At 47.9% G+C, this 20,613-nt stretch overlaps 1 protein-coding gene across 1 annotated transcript in view; it reads right to left on the minus strand.

Annotated features, from left to right (window-relative positions):
• Positions 1-265: 265 nt before the first annotated feature.
• Positions 266-20,613, minus strand: part of LOC138255265 (protocadherin-23-like) — an 836,716-nt gene continuing 816,368 nt past the window's right edge. The window contains exons 6-8 of the mRNA XM_069205832.1: positions 12,917-13,034; positions 881-1,076; positions 266-331 (exon numbers count right to left, since the gene is read on the minus strand). Of these exons, the coding sequence (XP_069061933.1) occupies positions 266-331; positions 881-1,076; positions 12,917-13,034 (380 nt within the window). The remainder of the gene's footprint in view (positions 332-880; positions 1,077-12,916; positions 13,035-20,613) is intronic.

The raw sequence follows: 20,613 nt of genomic DNA on the forward strand, positions 1-20,613 counted from the left end.
ATCTTCCTCATCCTCGTCACTCATATTTCCTCCCTCCTCTGCCACCAGATTGTTCCCTACTCGTACCTCCTCCAGCAATGGGATATTCCTTTGAAGTGCCATATTGTGGAGCATACAGCAGGCCAACACGATCTGGCACACCTTCTCTGGTGAGTACTGCAAGTAACCACCAGAGATGTGCAGATGTCTGAACCTTGCCTTCAAGAGACCAAATGTCCTTTCGATCATCCTTACTGTCCTCCCATGAGCCTTATTGTACTGTTCTTCAGCCCTGAGCCTTGGATTCTTCACTGAGGCAGTAGCCAGGAGAGACTGGGAAAACCTGAATCACCTGTGGATAGGGTAAACTAACATTTACATTCCACTATGTCACAAGCAGACTGAGTAGTAAAGCTGGGGTAACAGTAATTACATATACACTCATCATACTCACCAATGAGGTAGGCCCTGACTCTTTCTAGAGGCTCCATCAATTGTGAAACACTGCTGTTCCTGAGCATGTACGAATCATGGACAGACCCTGGAAACCTTGTAGTCACCTGGGAGATGTACTGGTCAGCTAAGCAAACCACCTACACATTAATGGAGTGAAAGCCCTTATGGTTTGTGTACACTTGCTCATCAGCCCTGGGTAGTATTAATGCAATGTGGGTGCCATCTATGGCCCCAATGAAATGAGGGATGTGTCCTATTGCATGGAAATCAGCCTTTACAGTGGCTTAATCTACAGGGTTGGGAAATTGTATGTAGCCTTCCATATGTTTGACTAAGGCAGAGAAGACATTCCTCAACACAATGCTGAACATACGTTGAGATATGCTTTTTGCCATTCCACTATCCCCTGGAATGTGCCAGTTGCCAAGAAATGGAGGACGGATACCACCTGCACAGTTGGAAGAATGCCTGTAGGTAGTCTAATGGCTGGCAGCAGATCAGACTCCAACTGTGTACACAGCTCGCTGTATGTAACACGGGTCAGTCGATAGTGGGAGATGATGTGGCGTTCTTTCATCGTTGTCATGTCAAACAGGGGCTGGTACACAGGTGTATGCCTCACCATACACAGTGGTCGGCATCTACACAAAGCATACAACACAAGTATGTCAACAATTACTATTCATGCATCCTACCGCAGGGTCACAAATGGAGAATCAACATCAAATATGCTGCCACATGTAGCATGCAAAGCAGACTTCAATGTGCCAAGCCGTTGTAATTCCGATGTTAGTTGCAAATACAGATGGGATATACAATGGATGACATCAGTGAAATGCTTGTCTGTCACTGCTAATGTACAGTCACCATCAATATGTAAGTTTATTCCCACACTGTCATGATGTCATTTCCTGAATCTGTGCACACTCCAATTTTCATACTGCCTGATTTTAATTTACTCTGTCCCAGGGCGTAACTCCTCACATGTCAATGATGGAAATGAATAGTGATGCTGTGAAGTTATGTATTTGTAACAGTTGAAGTGCGAAATGGCTGCTGTCTATCCTGCATGCAGGGGACAGATGTCAGTGATCTCATTCCACCGGCGTATGCCGTCATGGCTGTTGGAACCGCAGTACAACTCCTCATTGGTTAATATTGATGGCTACGGCATTCAGGGACCAATAACGACTACCGCCGGTGGTGATGGTGCAGACAGCTGCGGCCTTGACTGCCATTTTCTACAGTGTATCTCACTTGACTCCTGACTCTCCAGCCATCAAGACCTCCACTGAGTGTGCTGTTGTGTCGTGTTTCTGGGAACCACAATGGCATGTGTTACAGGGGATAGGGCCCCTGCCTCAACATCGAAAGAATTGGAGAAACTTGTGGATGGGGTCCTACCCTTGTACACAAAGCTGTATGGGGCTCTAGAACAGCAGGTAGGTCATTTTTGTTGCTACATGGATATGTAAGTGTGTTATAGTATGTTTATGCAGGATGTTTCAGTGGACGATGTACCTACAGATATGACTGCTAGGAATGCTGTGGAAGTGTGAAGTCATGTACAATGCTGATATGTGTACTGTTAGTAGGCCTATGAATGTCATAGGTTGTTGGGTTTATATTAATGTGCCTTTCCTTCTGTGCCTCCCATGCAGGTCAACGCCCATCAAAAGAAAGGGATGTGGGTCCATATCCGGAGTAGTACCCACTGCAGGAAGTGGTGGGAGTATCTGAGATGTTGGGCCCGAAGACCGCAAAGGCCCAGTTCAGGACAGCCTCCGAACGAGGAAGGGGTGCCGATTGGATCCTGGCCCACTTTATGGTCCGCATACTGGCTGTGGCTTGCCCGGAGTTGGATGGGCGCTTGATGGCAAAACAGCAGCCACAAGGGGGTGAGTGACAGAGTACATTTCCTGTATAGTTTGCTTTAGACTGGATGGGCATGTTAGCCATGGGATCACGGATGTCTACAGTAGGTATGACGGTTAATGTACGTAGGAGACAGTTGTACTTAAAACAGAAGTAACTGTGATAGGTGAGCATCTGAGCAACATGTTGTCATGGCATTTTTACTGTGCCAAATTGTAGGATTTGACATGGACATACAGGATCTCAAGTTGGTTATCATACCTATCTATACATGTCCATTATGACTGACATGGGTAGGTATGACAATGTACAAATGACACTCATGGACAGAATTCTCACAGTAATGATCCTGTATACAAGAGCCCTAACAGTGTAGAGTAGAACCTGTGTTTAATTGTAGTGGCACCATGATTATGTATACACCTCAGAGTGTATGCAAAGTGAGTGTAGGGAAATGTCTATTGACGCTGTAGAGAGTGCATTCAGGAATGTTCATAGAGTCATGTTGTTGAAATGTACTAATGTGCAATGGGGATTGGTACTGACCATATGCTCCTATATTTTTCACCCCTCCCCTCCTATTTGTACCATTCAATCATTGTGTGCATTAGCATTAGCAGGTGAAGGAGTAGGGGTACTGGGGAGTTGGGAGGGGGCAGCCCACTGGACCCAGGAGGCAGAGACCACCAAAGCTGAGGGAGCTAGTGGGTTGGAGGGTGAGGGGAGCATCATGGGGAGACTGGAGCAGACACCACTGATACAGATTCCTCCTGCGATGGAAGCTCCCTGGTGGCGGCAACGCCTGGGACTATCCCAGCACCATCCTCATCTGCCACCCCTTAACAGTATCACCCTCCCAGGAGCTTCCCATCCAGTTGCCCCTGCCCTCTTACCCAGGAAGGTGGGTGTCTCCTCCACTGCAGGCACCTCTGCCCCTGCCCCAGTCAGCCATGCTGCCCTCAATGCTAAAGCTATTGACCTCCTGAGGTCCATCTCTGTAGGGCAGTCAAACATTGTGAATGCCATCCAGGGCCTGGGATCCTAGATGCAGCAGACTAGTGCCTACCTGGAGGGCATTCACTGTGCCTTGACTGGCCTACAGAGATCATTTCAAGCTCTGGCCTCTTCATTGAAGGCGGCCAGTGGCCCTAGTACATCTGTCCTCCCTCCTGCTACCTGTGCCCCATCCCAAAGCCCTCTCCCCTCTCTGAACCAAGCCACACATACAGACAAGCACTCACCCAAAGCAACAAACAAGGTACACAAAGACAAACACAGGAACCACAAATCACATCACAAACATGCAGACACTCAACACACAAAAGCAGACACAACATCAGCCACTACATTCCCTGCCTCCCCAGCACGTCCTCCCTTGCTGTCACATCACCACTCACACCTGCCAGCACTGCATCCTCAATCCCAGTTGCTGTCACCACTTTGCCCTCAGTCACCACAAAGGCAGACACTCATACAGGCACCCCATGCACCACATCCCCACTCACCACAACCACCATCACTCACACATGCAGCACACCCACTTTACATGCAGACACCACCCCAACATTCATCCACATGAACTACCTGTCCACTCCCAGCCTCTCTTTCCTCCTCCTCCCAAGACACATAAATGCCCGCACTCAGACACTCAACATTCCTCCGTCTCACACATACATATTCTGCATTTATTTGCACCCACATCCAGCACACCTACACATCCCTACAATCACTCCCTCTACCTCCACTCCTAAACCTGTGTTCCAATCCATCCCCCTTTTTCCTAAGATGATTTTCCTTGCTCGCCTTGACCTGTTCCCTGAGCCTATCCCACCCCTTGTTGCCCCTCGCCCTCATGGTTCCCTCCCCAAGCCAAGCTCCTATGACCCCCCTTCTACTTCTTCTGCCCCTCCACCAGTGGAGAAGCCTTCCTCTGTCCACAGAAAAAAACCTGCCACAAAACATGGATCCAAAGCCCCTGCCCCTCCGTCCAGAGGAAAGCTGAAACCCAACCCCTCCCAGACCAAAGCCAAAGGAACCCCCTCCCAAGCCAAAGTCCAAGGACCCCCCTCCCAAACCCAAACCCCCTACCCTCAGACCCTTGAGATGCCTGCCTGCCCCATTGATGCCCCTACCGTGTGGAGGCCATTAGGCTGTCAGGAGCCAAGTTGGGGCCTTTGACAGGCACAATTGTGCCAGTTGGACATTGGACAGGCCTACGGGCTTTGGTGCTTTATGTTCACATTTCATTGCATTTGTTATTAATATATGTTTACTAAACAGGATTCCTGTTGGTTTCCTTAACATACAGTTGTCGAGACTTTTTGTTTTCTGGTGAGTTTCCATCCATCTGTCATGTAAAGTATAATGTGCATTTCTTGGCATTTTTTCATTCAGATTCAGGCCCTCATTATGACATTGGCGGTAAATCCTGCGTACCACCATGCCGGCTACCGCCAACATACCGCTGCCACAGCGGTTTACCGCTATCCATATTATGACCCACACATAGCAATCCGTCACTATACAGACACACACACAAGTCTGCCAGCCCAAAGGTCAGTGATAAACTGGCGATATCCAAACCCACACCGTTACGCCAACAGAACTACGCCCATGGCATTATGACCGACGAATCACTGTGGCGGACATTCAACCGCGGTAAACCATCAGTGGTACATACCGCCTCACTAAAAATACACACACACACTCAAACAAAACAACACTACATTGGACAATTCAAACTACATACTCCTGACACACATACACAAACCACACCCACACATCCACACCACTATAAAACACACACCCACAATACCCACTACCCTTTACGACTCAAAATAATTGACAACTGAGAGAGAGAGACACACCAAGAGCACCCACAGAACCAGAGCCACCGAACAACATCACCCATAAAATATCCACGCACCTTACAGCACACACCCCAACACAGCACCCCACACACCCTCACACACACCACTCACACTACACCCATGTCACCACAAAGACACCCCAAGTTCTCAGAGGAGGAGCTAAGGGTGATGGTGGAGGAAATCATCTGGGTAGAGCCACAGCTATTCGTATCACAGGTGCAGCAGACGTCCATTGCTAGGAAGATGGAGCTATGGCGGAGAATCGTGGACAGGGTCAACACCATGGAACAGCACCCCAGAACAAGGGATGACATCAGGAAGAGGTGGAATGACCTACGGGGGAAGGTGCGTTCCGTGGTTGTAAGACACCACATAGCTGTACAGAGGACCGGCAGTGGATCCCCACCTCCTCCCCCACAACTCACAGCATGGGAGGAGCAAATCTTGGCAATACTGCATCCTGAGGGCCTGGCAGAAGTAGCAGGAGGACTGGACTCTGTTAAGTCAAATCTCTATTACTATCATCCCGTACCTGCATGCCATCACATACCCCCATCCCTACCCTCACCCCATCACTCCCCACCTCACATACACCCCACCATCACAACCCACCCATCCCAATACCAAGCCCTGCATGCACCACCAATGCATGGACATCACTCACAGCCCTGCATGGAAACTCATCACTAAAGCATGCACATTAGAGACAATCACCTAGCCCACAAAATCACTACTCACACAAGGCAAATCTGACAGGGCAATCACAACCATACAGAGCAACACACCCATGCACAAGATGTCACATGCAGAAACAATAACACTGCATTTTTATCCCCACAGGTCCCCCACCCAACGTCACCGGTCAGGAGGTGCCAGCAACATCCAGTCCCCCCCAGAAGAAGCCCACAGTGATGACAGCAGCTCTGGTCACCTGGATCTGGATGACCAACCTGGCCCATCAGGGACCTCCAGACAGTCGGGTACCCAGGCACAGTCAAATACCATGACAGAGCCTCCCCCCTCAGGAAACACCACCACAGCACCCACCCAGTGGGCCCATACCTCTGTCCCCAGGACACGTCAATCAGCAGTGTGTCCACCATTACAGGGACCCTAGGCCACCCCACAAACACAGGATGGTCAGGTACCTGGGGTCAGTGGCAGTGGGCACACGATTTAGGGGGACAGAGGCACAGGACAATAGGGAAAGTGGGAGGACTGCTGTGCGACAGGGGAGGACAGGCCCAGGGAACCGACTCTCCAGGAGGCACTCACCAACATCCTGGGATCATACCACCATTCCCAGGAGACGATGGGCCAGATACTGTACAAATTGCAGGAGACCCAGCTGCTGCAGGAGGGACAGAACCTGGGGATCAGACAGGACTTGAAGGACATACACACCACCCTGGTCAACATTGCACGGGCGTTGGCAGACATGGCCAACACCAAGAGGGAGGCAGTGGCACACCACCCAGCCCCTGACACTAGCCACACCGATGAACAGCCCTCCACTGCCGCTAGTGGACAGGAGGCCCTGCCACAGGAACAACAGGCCACCAGCACCCCTCCCCCTGCAGAAGGAGAACAACCCCGCAAACGGTCCCTGCGATCCAGGCAGAAGCCAGAGAACATTGCCAAGACCCCACCAGGAAATAAGACTCTCCTGATTGTCACCCTTGTATCCCACTCTGTCACCCTGTCCACTTTGAACTGCCATTGCTCCCCTTCCTATGCCCCCTTGGACAATGCACCTGTGCTACAAATAGACTGAACTCTATACTGGACTTCCCTCCACCATCACCCCAGCCCATTGAACATACCCCTCTGCTTACTAGCACTTAAATAAACATCCTTTGAAAAAATACAAGTATGGAGTATGTCAAATGATTTAACTATGTATTTGTTTAACAAGGTTTAAACACTGTAATTCAACTGCACAGCAATGTATACATAGGAATGACCTGTAGTTGGCTGCAGTCAACACACCAGGTGCCAGAGTGGGGCACAGATATCTGAAAATAGAGATACCAAAGGGTACAGTAAGTGGCCATAGAATTGGGAGAATCTGCCTGCCATGTACAATGTCAAATGCAAAACTGTCAATGCAAAGTGAAGTTACAGTGTCTTACCTGTGTGTCACTGGAAGTACTGTCGTATAATAGCTGTTCTGTTGTCCTCATCCTCATCCTCATTCTCCTGCAGAAAAGGCACCTAGCGTCTCAAGGCAAGGTTATGCAACATGCAGCATGCCACGATTATCTGGCACACCTTCTTGTGTGAGTAGTACAAGGATCCACCTATTAGATGTAGGCAACAAAACCTGGCCTTCAGGAGGCCAAATGTCCTCTCTATTATTCTCCTTGTTCACCCATGTGCTTCATTGTAACGTTCCTCTGCCCTTGTCCTGGGATTCCTCACAGGGGTCAAAAGCCATGAGAGGTTGGGGTAACCAGAGTCACCTGCAAATATCGAGGGACAACTGTTAGACACACACTAACCATTAGGGCCCACACCATACCAATACAACAACATACACTGGGTGCAAACCAGGGCTCACCTATTAGCCACTCCCGGTGCCTCTGGAGTTGAGCCATCACATATGGGATTCTGCTATTCCTCAGGATATAGACATCATGCACAGAGCCAGGATACCTTGCATTGACATGGGAGATGTACTGGTCTGCCAGGCACACTATCTGCACATTCATCGAGTGAAAGCTCTTTCGATTTCTGAACACCTGTTCATTTCTCCGGGTGGGGGGACAAATGCAGTAAGTGAACCATCAGTAGCCCCAAAAATGTTGGGGATATGTCCCATTGCATAGAAGTCAGCTTTCACTGTGGCCAAATCCTCCACCTGGGGGAAAGCAATGTAGCTGCGCATGTGTTTAATCAGGGCAGACAACACTCCGGTCAGGACTATTGAGAACATTGGCTGAGAGATTCCAGCTGCCAAGCCCACTGTCACTTGGAAGGAGCCACTTGCCAAGAAATGGATCACAGATAGGGCTTGCACAAGAGGTGGGATCCCAGTGGGCTGACGGATAGTAGATATCAGGTCAGGCTCCAATTGAGCACACAGCTCTGTGATTGTGGCCCTGTCCAGTCTATAGGTGAGGATAATGTGCCTGTGCTCCATTGTTGCCAAGTCCACCGGGGGTCTGTACACATGTAGATGTCTCCATCTCCTATTGATACGCAGCAGTTGTAATCTAGGTGGCAAAATGGGGAGCAGCTGGTCAGTGTACCACATTTCTAAACACTACACCACATTGCATGTTGTGACTGTAACAGTATGGTGCCTATGTGTACTGTAATGCAGTTAGGCCCCCCCACTGAAATGGCGTCTGCTTGTCCTGTGTGGGTGGACATGTGGAAATGATGTAATGCCACTGACGTTGTGCGTCGTTGTGGGAGGCGTTCTAGTACCGCAGTGTAACTCCTCATTGGTTGTCATTGGGCCCTCTGGGTATAGTGGCCAATGGTGATGTACACCGGTGGTGATGGTACGAACCTCCACGGACGTGACCACCATTTTCTATCTGTTCACTCACTTGCTACCTGACCTTCAACAGGAGAGGACCTACACTGCAAGTGCTGCTGTGACCTGTATCTGGAACCGACAATGGCTCGTGTCACTGGGGAAAGGGCCCCTGCCTTCACCGCTGCGGAGTTGGAGAGACTGGTGGATGGAGTCCTACTCCAGTACCGAATGCTGTATGGGCCTCCAGACCAACAGGTGAGTACACTGTGAGCACAATGCAAGGAGCATGGATGCATGGAGTGCTGTGTGTGAGGGCCTCGTGTAGGGGGGTTGGTGGAAGGGTTCTGGGCAGTGTGCTGCAAGTATGGTGGGCAATGTCTGTGCGTAAGGGGATGTGAGGACTGTGGTGGGCCATGAGTGTAACAGGCCAGACGGTATGACTGATACCTTTTTCAGCAGGTCAGCGCCCATCAGAAAAAGGGTATATGGCACGCCATCGCCAAGGACGTGTGGACCCAGGGGGTCTACGGCAGGTGGAGCACCCACTGTCAGAAACGGTGGGAGGACCTGAGATGCTGGCAAGGAAGATGGCGGAGGCCCAGCTGGGGATGTCCTCCCAACGAAGAAGGGGTGCCCATCGAACCCTGACCCCCCTGATGGCCTGCATACTGGCGGTGGCCTATCTGGAGCTAGATGGGTGCTTGAGGGCATCACAGCAGCCACAAGGGGGTGAGCACAGTTTCCCAATATACTACTTGCGTGTGGTGCGGTGGTCTCTGGGTGGGGGATGTGGGCCTGTGGGTGCCCCTAGGCCAGGCCGGACATTGCAGGGTAGGCCCCATGTTGGGCAGGGTATGATGTGAACCACCTCCAACCAAGCTAGAAGGCATCCACTACAGAGCAGGGGTCTGTGAGTGTCAGGTATGCTGCTTTTGGTGTTAGGTATTCCTGTCCATGGGCTGGTAACTAGCATTGTTACTGGTAGTGCATCGACTAGTGTGTAGGGCTGTTCCCTGTGTGTGAGTGTGTCGTGTATACCAATGGTGGTGTTGTTGCTGCCATTGACCAAGTGTATCCTTTGCATGTTCCCCCCCTTTTTGTTTTGTCACCCTGTCCTTATGTGCATTAGCATCATCTGGCGGAAGAGCAGAGGCACCGGCGACGGTGGGAGCTGCATCCCACAGGGCCCATGAGGCCGAATCCACTGACTGTGAGGGCACCAGCGGGACGGAGGGTGAGGGGAGCACCACGGCAGAGACAGGAGGGGACAGTTCTGACAGTGATATCTCCTCCGATGGAAGCTCCCTGCTGGTGGTGGACACCTCTATGCCCACCCCAACTACAGGTACAGCTGCCACCCCCATACCAGCACTGCCCTCTGAGCAGCCCCTCAGCAAGTTTCCTGTGCCTGCTCACCCAGGAGGATGGGCATACCCTTCACCCCAGGCACCTCAGGCCCTGCCCTAGTCAGCCCTGTTGTCCTGAGTGAGGAGGCTATTGACCTCCTGCGATCCATCTCTGTTAGGCAGTCAACCAAAGTGAATGCCATCCACGGGCTCGCAGGCCATTTGCAACAAACAAATGCATTCCTGGAGGGCATTCACACTTGCAGGGCGGCCCAACAGAGATCAATCCAGGCTCTGGTCTCCTCCCTGACGGCAGCCATTGTCCCTGTCTCTAGCTTCCCCCCTCCAACTTCCTCTACCCAGTCCCATTCCCCTCAACCCCAACCTATCCCAAGCACACATTCAGACCAGCATGCACCCAAGACAACACACAGGAGTGGCTCAGGCAAACACAAGCACCACACACCATCCCACAGGCACTCACACAGATACCATCCAGATGCAGACATAACATCATCCACTGCCTCCACCCTCCCAGTAGCATCTCCACTCACACTTGTATGCACTACATCGTCATCCACTACCCCCATCACCATCACGCCTATTACTACACACCCCTTACTGGCAGTCACTACCCCCAAATCCATGCACACGTCCCCTGTGTCCTCTCCCACTGTGTCTGTACCCCCTCCTCCCAAAGCACACAAACGCAAGCACTCAGACACCCAAGAGCCATCCACCTCACAACAGCATCCAGCCCATGCACCTGCACCCAAACACAGCAGACAGACACCTCCTACAACCACTCCCTCTTCCCCCACTCCCAAACCTTTACTCTCTTCCCACCCCAGTGTCCCTAATAAGCTTTTCCTCTCCGCCGTTGACCTTAGCATATTAATCCTGTTCAAACTTCAGTTGTTATTTGTTAAGGAAATTGGTTACTGCTTCCTTTTCTAACATATCTAAGAAAATTCTCCATGAAAAGTAATTCTTTCCTGACTCCTACTGTCTGACTGATTCAGTGTCCCCTCTGAGCTACCCTGATATCTCCCATTCAGCCAGTAGGCCTACAACAGTGCCTTGGTTTATTCTGACGTAATCTCAAATATCTTCTTTTGAGGACTCCCTGAATGTTTCATTGTCTAACATTGCTCCCTGCAATCTCCACGCTGGACTGCGAGTCTGATATCCCCAACATAATCTTATCATTAGGACATTATGATTGGATAATGTTTACCAAGATATTCCATTTGGGTGTCCAACTGACTTTAATATCACAAGTACAGAATTCTGTCCAATCTCATGGCAAACCATGCACTACGGAGAAAAAGGAACACTCCCCATCAAAGCCATGATTCAGCCTCCACACACCCTCTAGAACCCGATCATCTCCCTTACTAGCAAACACACAAGCTGTCTTTATGGCCAGGGAATTGAGCAAAGGGGAAGCATAGTGGTCTAATCCTACATCTAGGGCACAGTTAAAGTCAGTCATTTAGGGAATTGAGTGGCTTGGGAGAGCTTTTGAAGTAGTTTTACAAAGAAGACCATATTAATGGCATGTAAACGTCTCAGGATTATCTAAGTTCCACCTAGTTTCTCCTATACCAGGACATAGCGTCCCTTTCTATCTATTTGGACTTCTGTTGCACAAATGTAACAACATGTCTGATCCATATCAGGGTCCTCCTTATGTATGAAGCAAATCAGGTTGCATAAATCTGACTCCCTCAATCTTCAGTATAATCTTGCAGTTTCTGGGTCTCTGAAATGGGTCTCTTGAAGGAATGCTACCTGGACACCCCGTGAGCTGCAGATGTGTGTAGCCCTAGATAATCTTGCTCACCTTTCCCACCCCTCTCACATTTCAAGCTAGTAACATGCATATTTTACTGTTTCAAATGTATTCCTGCTGCACAGTTCATATAAATTCATACAAGTTAATCCCAGAAGACGCATATCACCAACTGCTATCATGATTGCCCTACCTATAAATCCACTAAGTAGGAAGAGCTGAGTAATCACCATAGAATATCTAGAACATTTACGAACTCCCTCTCCCCAGGGCTGAGAAGTGATGGATATCTACCCAACATAAACTGTGTTGTCATCATCATCATCAACACATAGCTTTATTCGGTTACTTTCAACCATAAAAGCAAAACAACCAACAATTGAATGAAAAGGAAAAAGAAATTGAGTTAAAAAGAGATAAGAATAAAATAGAATAACATATGTTTCAGCCTTAAAACACATAAAATTACTTTCCTTAAAAATGCACCTAACCCCCTAATACCTATCATTTAGATTAAACATGGGGTTTTATTTCAGTCTAGGTGTATAGTTAAAATTTGGCAGCTAAAACACTTTTTTTAAAACAATTTGTTCCTCATCATCATTTTTCCCCAGAAATTTAATACGTATATGCCAAGCAGCTACAATATACATGCTAACCGCACAGGATAGAGGGAGAGAAGTATCCCTCGTCATGATCCTTAAGGCAACAAAACAATGTCTTATCCCCATATTCCTGCACACTGTGTTGTCATTCAATTACTAATCCCTCACACTTCTAAGTGCGTAGATGCCAGGAGGTGGTATACCTAGTATTACTGTCACTTTCTCTGTTGACCTCCCCTCTTTCCTGCTTTCTGCCTCCCATACCCAACCGCTCCCCATCCCTACTTCGACAGCCCATTTCTTTACACTCATCTAATTGTTTGCAAGTCTGGTCACTGGTTGCGGTATTTTTGGGACCGCATCTGAGGACATCTCAGAGTCCGATTCTGAATCATCAGAGTCCAAGCTTCTCCTATGCCTGGGGTCCAGGCAATGGGCATTCGTAAATGCTTAAAATTTCCTCTGCCACCACCTTTGCATTTTAACCTGCTGTTTGGTCTTACATGTGATTCCTCTGCTTCTTGAAATTCCCTCGATCTCCTTTTCTTTGGGAATTGTTGTTGTTTGTCCATGCTCCATCTTCTTTGCCTGCCATTTGCTGCTTCATCCAGTCCGATGTTTCTGACATTTGTTAAAGAAGAGAGTGTTTCCATTACCTTCATTTTGGTCAGAAAAAAGCAACATGTACTTTACTCCACTCCCTCTCATGCTTTCCTTTGACTTTGATAAACAATGTTGACTTGTATTGACCTGCTGCTGTGCAGTTTTGAAAGAGTGATACCATACTATTTTCAACCTTATATTGCCCAGCAGACCTAGCCTTTTGAAGTATTAGATTATGTTCTTTTAAGTGAAGTAAGCAAGTCATTGTTAGAAATGGGGTCTTTGGTCGGCAGTCAGGTTACCCCCCGTCCAAGCAAGGACCCTCACTCTAGTCAGGGCAAAAGAGAATCACTCTCAGAAAACCCCTCCCCACCCCATTGGTAGCTTGGCACGAGCAGAAGGCTTAACTTCAGAGTGCTAGGTGTAAAGTATTTGTACCAACACACAGAGTAACTTTATGAAAACACTACAAAATGACACAACACAGGTTTAGAAAAATAGAAATATAGAAAATATTTATCTAAACAAAATAAGACCAAAACAACAACAAATCCACAATACACTAGTCAAGTTATCACTAAAAATGCAAAAAGAGTCTTCATGTAATTTTAAACATAACGCTAACGCTGTTAGCGTGAAAATGTACCTTGGGTGCATCAAAAATAACCCCTCATGGGCGAGTGTGCATCAAAAAGGGCTTGCGAAGCATCAATTTCACTCACGAGTGAGACCTTGCGTTGTTTCTCCTTTATTTGGGCTGCTGTGCGTTGTTTCTTCTTTCCGTAGGAGAGCGATGCGTCGATCCGGTCAGCACTCTTGGGCCCGGGCAGGCCTTGCATCGTTTTTACACACCCAGCGGTGTTTGCGTCAGAAATTCAGCCGCACGATGGTCCAAGAACCACGTAGCGCAGGGTTGCGATCTCACCAGCCTCCGTCAGTAATGCTGCGCATCGTTTCTCCAGCCGCGGGCATCGATCTTCCGGTCATGTTGCAGAAGAGCGCCGACTTTCAGCCACGAAACTGGCAGCGCATCGCTTTTTCAGCCACAGGTCAGAGTTGTGTCGATCTTTTTCCCGCACGGCGGTCTGTGCGTGGATTTCTCACTCTTGGGCTGCCAGCTTCTCCTTTCAGAGTCCAAGGAACTGGATGGGCACCACATGGCAGAGTAGGAATCTCTCCAGAGACTCCAGGTGCTGGCAGAGAGAAGTCTTTGCTATCACTGAGACTTCAAATAACAGGAGGCAAGCTCTAAATCAAGACCTTGGAGATCTTCACAAGAAGAAAGGCAACGCAAAGTCCAGTCTTTGTCCACTAGCACAGTCAGAAGCAGCAACTGTAGGAGGGCTCCACGAAGCACAGTCACAGGCAGGGCAGCTCTTCTTCTTCAGCTCGTCAGCTCTTCTCCAGGCAGAGGTTCTTCTTGGTAACCAGAAGTGTTCTAAAATCTGTGGTTTTGGGTGCCCTTCTTATACCCATTTTGCCCTTTGAAGAAGGCCCACTTCAAAGCAAAGTCTCTCTTGTTTGTGAAATCCTGCCTTGTCCAGGCCAGGCCCCAGACACTCACCAAGGGGTTGGAGACTGCATTGTGTGAGGGCCAGGCATAGCCCTTTCAGGTGTGAGTGACCATTCCTCCCCTCCCTCCTAATACAGATGGCTCATCAGGAAATGAAAACTACACCCCAGCTTCTTCCTTTTTGTCACTGTCTAGTGAGAGGTGCAACCACTGCAACGGTCAAACTGACCCAGACAGGGAATCCACAAACAGGCAGAGTCACAGAAGTAGTATATGCAAGAAAATACTCACTTTCTACAAGCGGCATTTTCAAACACACAATCATAAGATCAACTTTACTAAAAGACGTATTTTTAAACTGTGAGCTCAAAGACTCCAAACTCCACATGTTTATCCACTCCCAAAGGGGATCTACACTTCAATCATATTTAAAGGTAGCCCCCATGCTCACCTATGAGAGGGAAAGGCCTTGCAACAGTGAAAAACAAATTTAGCAATATTTCACTGTTAGGACATAAAACACATTACTATGGCCCTCATTACAACAGCCGCCTGCCAAGGTTTAACCGCCGAGCGTGTGCCAATGTGGCCGCAATCCCGCTGGCCGCATTATGAGATCCCCGCTGGGCCGGCGGGATGTCAGCTGTAACATGGGAGCCGGCTCCTAATGGAGCCGGCGGGGTTGCGGCCGTGCGACGGGTGCAGCTGAACCCGTCGTGCTTTTCACTGTCTGCTGTGCAGACAGTGAAAAGCATGGTGGGGCTGTGCCTGGGGGCCCCTGTACTGCCCATGCCAAGAGCCCCGCAACTCCCCTTCCCGCTAGCCTTTCCATGGCGGTCTCTACCGCCATGGACAGGCTGGCGGAAAGGGGACTCGTAATCCCCTGGGCAGCGCTGCTTGCAGCGCTGCCCTGGCGGATTAAAACAGCCGGGACAACCATGGCGGGAAACCGCCGGTCCCAGCGGTGTGACTGCGGTGCTACTGCCGCGGTCGTAATTCGCCAGATTGTACCACCAACCTGTTGGCGGTACAATCGCCAAAACAGCCCTGGCGGTCTTAGACCACCAGGGTTGAAATGAGGCCCTATATGTCCTACCTTAACCATACACTGCACCCTGCCCTTGGGGCTACCTAGGGCCTACCTTAGGGGTGCCTTACATGTAAGAAAAGGGAAGGTTTAGGCCTGGCAAGTGGGTACACTTGCCAAGTCAAATTTACAGTTTAGAAACTGCATACACAGACACTGCAGTGGCAGGTCTGAGACATGATTACAGGGCTACTAATGTGGGTGGCACAACCAATGCTGCAGGCCCACTAGTAGCATTTGATTTACGGGCCCTGGCACCTCTAGTGCACTTTACTAGGGACTTACTAGGAAATCAAATATGCCTGTCATAGATGAACCAATTAACCATACAATTTACACAGAGAGCATATGTACTTTAGCACTGGTTAGCAGTGATGAAGTGCTCAGAGTTCAAAAGCCAACAGCAAAAGGTCATAATAAAAAGGAGGCAGGAGGCAAAAGATTGGGGATGACCCTGCATAAGCAAAAAAGTCCAACAATCACCATCAGTCTAGGAGTCACTCATGGAGTAGTGCATTGTGCTGGCACCCTATGAACTCTCTCCAGTGCAAAGAACTTTAAGAGCCCCAGAGCCTTTCAGGGAGGCCACCGTGTTTGCTTCTTCAAGCTCTGAGGATAGACCAACCACTCAAATGTCACTCTGTTTACTCTGGCCCTCCATGTCTTCCACCCTATAATTGAGGAATCCCACATTTTGCATTAAGTTAATAAGTTACTTTTGAAGGCTGTCCATGAATAGTCGGATCTCACTTATGGCATCTTCAGTTTGTTTTACTCTCTCTCCTAACTTGTGTTGATTGTTCCTCAGAATCTTCACATCTACCAGCACAGTGTCAATGTTGGCCTCGAGTGCTTCTCTAGGGGCTGTTATCACCTTCAGGACTTTATCCAGTTTGTCCTGCAAGCCCAGTCTCTGTTCTGCCATGGATCCCTATCATTCTGCTAAAGATTCCAGGATTTTCATTCTGGGACCTGAAAACATTCCAATTTCATTACATGTTTTAGTCCTACCCATGTCAGTAGGCTTTGGAAAGCAGTTGTACCCCAGTTGCGGAGCTTAATAGGTAGACCCAGTGATTTCTGTGAACTGAGAGCCCTCCTTACAATCTTCACCTATCTTTATGGTGCCCTCTCACTGATTAAATCTTTCCATCAGTTTGCAGTGATGATCAAGCTGTGTGCAGAGGAACTGCTGTATGTTTCCTTAAAGGGCTCCAGTTTCTCCTCCTTCTGTGGGAATTATGACACTTTGCGCAGTTCTTGGATGGCTGTGGTTCCTAGGATTTGTTGCTGGGGTGCTGCACAAAACCTTGACTTGGCTTGTTCATTTTTCAGAGACCCTGCAGGCTGCTTTCTATTGCAATCTGAGAGGCTGCTACCCTCGTATCAACATGGAGCAGGGTGGGTGTTCCCTGCTTCCTACAGTAACACTGTGTTCACACCTCTGACATTGGGCCTGCCTTATCCAGCCTCAGTCTCCCCACCGGGCTATCACTGTTTTCAGTCCTTCTTCAAGTCTCAACAGTGTACTCCCAATGCATCTCTTCCTTCTGTGGCTCTCATGGTGCATACAGGTCAGACAGGTGAAGAGGGTGGCTGTAATTGGAACCCCCAGTCTATTTCAGTCTCAGTCATTGACCAATAAACCATTAAAAGGTATTTCCCGAGCGCTCCAGAGTGGGCTTCCCTGGTCTTCCTGCCAGGTACAAGCTCTTCCTGGGGTGACCCCCAGATCAAGTACTTTTAGACGTAATGAAGAGAAAGTAAGCTGGGGCCAGAGTGACTCTCCTGGGTTTCCAGTGCTCAAGGTGGATGGATGTCACTGCTATTGTGGGTCGATCCACACCAACATCTCAGGTGCCATCTTGTCCTCACAGTAGGCAAGTCATGCTTCCCTTCATCTTGGGATTACTCCATACCTTGTCAAACAAACAGATTTCTCAATCCAGGCCTGGCCTCTCTATTCTCCATCTGTTTGAAGGTTATCTCCCAGGTCTTCGTGGCCCCTGGATTACAGGGGATTGACCACATCAGCTGGGAGCTCATCTTGGGGCAACCTACTCCATGCACTGCTGGCCATGGCCCCACCTGGCTCTATTGGCGTACCACACATTCAGATCCAGCACCAGGGTAATAAATGCACTTCAGAAAAAAGTCTGAATATGGTTCCCAGCAGTACCACTGAACACCAATGCCTCCTTAACTGGCAAGAATTAAGATATGGCTCTGAGACTCTCTTGATCTTCATTGGCAGTCTTCGAATGGCAAAATGAAATGCTCCATGAAGATTTGCTAAGGTGAAATGGTGGTTTATTGCTGTGGGCACACAATTACATGAGCATCAATGAAACACTGGGGCTGGAAGGTCTTGCTAATTCAAGTTGCAGTCCATTTCATGTGCACTACTATTCACATTTAAAAGGGAAATATTAACATGTACTTCACATGCTACACATCACATAGGTAAAAACAGGAATGTATAGTAAGACCCTAGAGAAATGTAATAGGACTTCAAGTTTATCACTAGACATTGGGAGCTTTGCTTGCAGCTCAAAACAAACTCCACATGATCCTGAACAAGGGTATCATGGCCCCCCGATCCTTTTGAATATGTCAACTTCATTCGATACCGCATCTCATGCAGCATCTATATTTATAAAGCCTGGGGTCAGTAGCTTTGACAAAACGTTAAGATAGATTTCCTAATTCCTGACCAGTCTATCTCAAATAGCAACTTGCCACCTTACCAGACCTCATCCACACAGCCAGCCTGCAGAGTGCACTTTCTGAGCCTTTTTTTAGTAAATGTAGGTGCTAATTATGATGTAAAATGCACTATTTAACCACATCTAGAAGCATTTTCTTGGGTGAGAACCTCTCAAACCCTTTTTGTGGAAAGCAGGCTTACTCACTGCAATTCAGGTCAGGCATTAGGCTTGGGCCAGTGTACATGCTGTCAGGATATAGTGCCAGTGGTGGGAACGGGCAGTGCAAATGGTAGAAGAGGGTGGTACAAGATATGTAAGTGGGCCAGCAAACTTGTAAAAAACACTGGGCACCATCATTGTTTTTTCAAATTTAGCACTGCATATGGAACATCCTCAAGCCCTACTTTGTTCTTTTTTTGTGTCTTTGCTGTAGATAGAAACATCATTTTAGATGCCATTTATGCAATATTTTGACAGATGTTTTGAAATCTGTAAATCTGGAATTAAAGGTACCAATTTGGATAATCCCACATCATAATACTACAGGAGGGTCAGGCAGGGGATCACCCACAATGTCTGACTACCTAAGTATTCTAAAACATTTTCAGTGTGCTTTCTTACACCGTTTGCACATGCAACTTTAGGTATTCTGGAGTGCACGAGGCAACAGTAGAAGAGGGATTATTAGTGTGGAATATGACGTTATGTGGAAGGAGAGGAAAGTTGCTCAGGACCTCCTATTACTTTTTTGGGAGAACTAAGAGTAGAAACTCTGTCAGGCAGCCCAAATCCACCAGCTGTTCTTCCCGACAACAATAGTGCCACTTCACTGCTGCAGTGGACTGGCAAAGAAAGCCATTTTTTAATCTTTGCTAGCTCTGCACTTTGCAAAGCTTGCTAAATTTAAAAACAATTGCAAAGTTCCAAGTCAAAAGTCATCACAACTTCACTCTTCTCTGTTGAAAATACATGCCTAACATGTTTACTGCTACAGTCTGTTTGCTCTTACGTGGAAGTGTTTGTGACTTTATTTCTAACATACACTGCATGCAATTTAGTTGATCTAAAAACTGAAGTTATCTAGGCACAATATACACGAAAATCTGCACTATACAGATTATATTTCTTTGTGAATCAGGGCCTTAGGAGATTTTTTTAATGATTTATTAGTAAATTAGTCATCATCGCACTACAGAAATATTATACTGCTCAGGGCCTTAGGAGATGTGTTTGTAATGGTTTATTAGTACATTAGTCATCATAGCACTACAGAAATATAATACTGCTAATAGCCTCTTGCAAGAATGTTAAGAGCTTAACTAGTTACAATATATCTAGTATGACTGTAAAGACGATAGTGCCTGATATATGAAATTTAGGCGCAGAATTAAAAGAAAATGCCAGAGTGCGATGCTACACCACATTTGGCAGTGCTGCGCTCATTATTTTCAAAATACAGGGATGCTGTGTACTTAATCGAATACAGTGCACCCTTGAGTTGCCCCCTGCGCCGGCACTAAATTTGCCTCCGAGCACCAATGCAGCCACCCTTGCGCCATGGTGCAAGGATTGCTATGCTGTGGGGGATATTATTTTTGTGCAGGAAGGACAACTTCCTGCACAAAAAAAATCTTCAATGGTGATTTGCTCTTTCTATGTTTGCTGCATAATACAGCACACATAGAAAGAGCAAAAAACAAGGAGAAATAGCATTTCTCCTCATTGCTCCATTTTGGCGCTGCCCAAGGTTAATGAAAACTCATAAATCTGAGGCAGCTCCAAAATACAATGGGTGTTGCTGTGGCACGCCCACACCAACACCCATTGCACTCGCTTTCCACACAAAGTGCTGCATATGAAGGGGCCGTATTTACAAGGTGGTGTTAAGCTACAAAAAGTGGTTTAACGCCACCTTGTAAATATGGCGCAGTGCACTAAAAGTGACGCTCCGGTGGCGATAGGGCCTTTTAAATCTGGCCCTTAATTTTGCACAAAGTGGCCATAAATTCCACACCAATTTTTGTCAATGGAAAGGAATGTTGCCAAACAACCTATGTACTAATAAATCCGCACACAAGTTTCTGAATTGCAGTGGGTCGCAATCTGACCTACCTCATCAATATTCATGAATAGGTTATAAATTGTGACTCACTATTACTGGATGGCAATGCAGGTTGGGTGGCATGCTGGGGTGAGCAGACCACCACGTCTGTGATTGCATTTTAAGTAAAGTCAACTTTTTATAAAATGCAGGCAGTATTCCTTAAAGGAAAAGGTGTGGCATTTAGA

Source organism: Pleurodeles waltl, chromosome 1_2 (genome assembly GCF_031143425.1).
Source record: "Pleurodeles waltl isolate 20211129_DDA chromosome 1_2, aPleWal1.hap1.20221129, whole genome shotgun sequence".
Taxonomy (NCBI): Eukaryota; Metazoa; Chordata; class Amphibia; order Caudata; family Salamandridae; genus Pleurodeles; species Pleurodeles waltl.